The following is a 4,042-nucleotide window of genomic DNA, read 5'->3' on the forward strand; positions in this document are numbered from 1 at the left end:
GAGTGGCTTGTTTTTTGAAGTTAGAGGAGACTGGGCGTTGTTTCTATTAAGTGCCCTAGAATAATTCTTCAGAGTTTACATAGGTATTTTACTGTCTCTTCTGTTTTCAAATGAATACTAAAAGCTCCCGAGGGTATTTTTAGAAAAATGAAAACTAAAGCCTGAAACAACCTGAGATCACATGGTGAAATACAGAACTGGAAAACAAATTTTACTCCAGGTTTGGTTTACTTCTTTAAAGATGTTGTTCTCAAGTGATTTTGAGGTGGACAAGAGCTTTTGAGTGGAATCCAATCCCTACTAAGAAAACAGTAAGATTTGTTATTTTCATTTACAAAATCCGGTGCTGACTTATTTGTTATTGTTATAAAATGATTTTAGTTAGTCCTCAAAAACATTGATGCTTCCCTATTCAGAATTATAGACATGAGTGATACATTATAGAACAAAGATGTACAATGATTTTCATATGCACTTGTCATTTTTCATTACACAGAGGATATTCTACCTTACTGTAGACCTACTTTTCCGACATCCAATAATCCCAGAGATCCTAGTTCTTCAAGCTCAATGTCATCAAGGGGATCAGGAAGCAGACAAAGAGAACAAGCAAATGTAGGTCGAAGAAATATTGCAGAAATGCAAGTTCTTGGAGGATATGAAAGAGGAGGAGATAATAATGAAGAATTAGAGGTATCTATGACTTTTTTCATCTCTCAACGTTAGACTAGTTATTATATCAGCCTTAAAGTCAGGAGCATCTATCAGTTTATAGAAATGTTACTTTTTATCACAAACCCTAATATCAGTGATGCCAGAAACTGTAATTCTGAAAAAAATAATTATTTTCTTGAAATGCATTCTAAAGTTTTAAACGGTAATAATAGTTTCCTTTTAGATCTAGTGTTCATATTCATCTACAGGTATTCAGATAAGAAATTTGCATGGCAAGCATGTTCTTAGGAAAAAAGAACTATTGATCTAAAAATAATTATAATTCATAGTATTGTGGTAAGTTATAAAAATCCAGTAAGGTGATAGTTATATGATGTGAGTGAGGGTATTCTGCCTGTGTTATCTACCACCCTAGTGATCACTGGGGTCAGTCCAACTGATTTGACCCACTATTTTTCACCTTCAGTCCTGACACGGACTTTTCCATGTGGAAGAGAACATTTCTTGAGTCAAAGATATACTTTTTTGTTGGAATCTATAAATAGGTATCAGACAGAGTTGGCAATCTTATAATATTTAAAATCACCTCCCATTTTAAGATTGTGTTTCCTCCATTTCATAAGAAAGCAAGTTGAGGACAGTTTTTGTTTTTTGTTGTTTTTTTTTTGTTTGTTTGTTTGTTTTTTTTTTTTCAGATATAGTTGATCCTTGAACAACGGGGCAATTAGGGACTTTCAACCCTCCTGCCCATGCAGTGAACAAATTCATGTGTAACTTTTGATCATACCCATGTTGCTCAAGGGTCAACTTTATATTTAATCACAAGTATATTGTTAAAGGAGTGTTAAACTGTAACTTCAAATAATACAAGATTAAAATTATAAGTAATTATATTTGATTAAATTTCTCATCATGCACAATGTAGTTGGGTTTTGAGCTTTAGAATAAGAATACTTTCCTCCTGCAAATACTGTTATAGAAGTTGCTATTCAAGTGTTGTGTGTTTTTTTTTTTAAAGAAGAGCCCTTTTGAGGGATGAATATAGATGAGTATATAGATGACTCCAATATTTAAAACCAGTAAAAGTTTAGCTATAATGCTAAGTTGGGATAGGAGGAGTAGAGAACTCAGCCTACTACTGCTCCTCTCTCCCCAGCACCACACCCGCAACACAGAGACACTGTGTGGAACGCAGTTGGTACTTGTTACAGAACTATTGGATTTGCTTTCAAAACCAATTAAAGTTGACAAATGAATCTGTTGCCATGAGCTCTTTCCAATGTATGCTAGTGAAAGAATGGAAAACAAAAACCATAAGAATAAAACCATGTAAATATAATACTCTAAGATTTATTTTCAAACTTAAAAAGAACTTATCTCTTACAGGAAACTGAAAGCTGAAGACAACCAGAGAGGCTTGTGAGATCTAATGTGAAAATTGTCATTCAAGATGCCTCATGTCTGATGACACATGACGCCAGATAAGATGTTCAGTGCAATCAGAGTGTACAAATTGTCCTCTTACTGGAATGCATTTTTTAAAATTTTACTGGGATTTTATTGTTGTTGTTTGATCCCTATCTCTATGAGGAACCACCCTAGTCCTCTCACTGTTGGAACAAACCATTACACTTACTTCCAGCAAGGGAAGTATTTGAAATCTTGCTTCCGTCATCAGCCAGCAGAAGGGAACAGAATAGTTCTTCTGCATTTTGCCCCTGAGATATGGCATTGCACTGCTTATATACCAAGCCAATTTATAGCAAAATATTGATCAAAGATACAAAGTTGATTAATCAACCTCATGCCAAGGGCTCTGAAGATATAATCTTTCTATAACCAACTGCTAATGCAAATTAAAACATACTTCATTGTCACGTGATTTTAAAATCAGTCTTTCATACCACCCTTTCCTGGGAGAAAATAAAAATACAGCAAATGCAGAACAACCACAATTAATTTGAATGGGGTAGAAACATTGTAAATATATTCTCTTTGCAACCCCTGGTGATACTTTTTTTTCACTTCATTTCAATCACTGAAGTATATTCTTATTGGAAATGTTCGTCTTTTCGATAAGTAGGGGGAAGCCAGTTGGATCTCTGGTTGTCTAGTCATTGCCATAAGTAAGCCTAGCAAAAACCTTACTCTATTTTTCAATCAAAAACCGATTAAAACTGCATATTACAAACAAATGGATGTTTTTAATGACCAATTGAATAAGAACATCCCTATCTTAACTGGCCTGAATTTCTTCTGGTAGTGTCAGTTCAACTTTCAGAAGTGCCACTTAAGGAAGTCTGATTTTTGTTTTTGTAATGCACTGTTTTTTAAACTTTTTTTTTTTTTTGGTTTTAAAAGCACAATCACTAAACTTTATTTGTAAACCATTGTAACTATTAACCTTTTTTGTCTTATTGAAAAAAAAATGTTGAGAAGCGTTTTTAACCTGTTTTGTTAATGCTCTATGTTTGTATTTGGAATATTTGAATGATGACAGATGGTGAAGTAACGTGCGTACTTATTGTGGCCATAAACCCAGGGGTTCTTACTTTTCCTGGACTTAAGGAAAAAGAGATTTGTTTGTTGTGGCCAATGTTGAAACTTACAAGATTTCCTTATAAGCTCAAATAGAGGCATTATGTGCTTTGTTTTGCCAAATGATGCCCTCTGACTGTATGGTCCCTTTTTTTCATTATATAAATTTTATTGACTTTATAATTGGTGCTATTTGAAGAAAAAAATGTACACTTATTCCTACACAGGTATCAAGCCTGACCCACTGGAAAACAAAGCCAAACAAAACGGAGCCACAAAAGAAAAAAAAGCTGGTATTCACCAAAAACTAAATGTGTTCACTTAGATAATTGAAAAGTTACATAGAAAGGGTGTGCAGTACTAAGGGAACAATCCATGTGATTAATGTTTTCATTATGTTCATGTAAGAAGCCTCTTATTTTTAGCCATAATTTTGCATACTGAAAATCCAGTAATCAAAAAAGTAATTTTGTCACATTATTTATTAAAAATGTTCTCAAATACATCATTCTTTCTTGTGTTGATTTCTTTTTTTTCATCGTGTGGTCAAATTATTCCATTTAATCACAAGGTGTGCTGTCTTAACATTTCACTACTATATTATCAGATAGTTAAACATTCTGTTTTATGAACAACCAGGTTTTTTTTTTTTTATAGGAAGGAAAAATGCTCTTTTTCTCTACTGAAATTAAAGATGTAAGATAAATGAAAACCTAAAAGTCATTTGATCAGAGAGGAAGGTTTTACTATTAAAGTTGTTCTGAAATATTTATGTAGGTGTATCTGAATTTCAGTTAACCTATTTCTGAAATAGGATTTGACTACGATA

The 4,042-nt window shown here is 33.1% G+C and overlaps 1 protein-coding gene across 1 annotated transcript in view; it reads left to right on the forward strand.

The window, feature by feature from the left end:
- The window catches only part of ROBO1 (roundabout guidance receptor 1), a 1,289,171-nt gene extending 1,285,452 nt beyond the window's left edge, over positions 1–3,719 (forward strand). The window contains exons 30-31 of the mRNA XM_006773945.2: positions 497–693; positions 2,062–3,719. Coding sequence (XP_006774008.1) covers positions 497–693; positions 2,062–2,076 — 212 coding nt within the window. The 3' untranslated portion in view covers positions 2,077–3,719. The remainder of the gene's footprint in view (positions 1–496; positions 694–2,061) is intronic.
- Positions 3,720–4,042: the final 323 nt, after the last annotated feature.

The sequence above is a fragment of the Myotis davidii genome, unplaced genomic scaffold, assembly GCF_000327345.1.
Source record: "Myotis davidii unplaced genomic scaffold, ASM32734v1 scaffold24, whole genome shotgun sequence".
In the NCBI taxonomy this organism is placed as follows: domain Eukaryota; kingdom Metazoa; phylum Chordata; class Mammalia; order Chiroptera; family Vespertilionidae; genus Myotis; species Myotis davidii.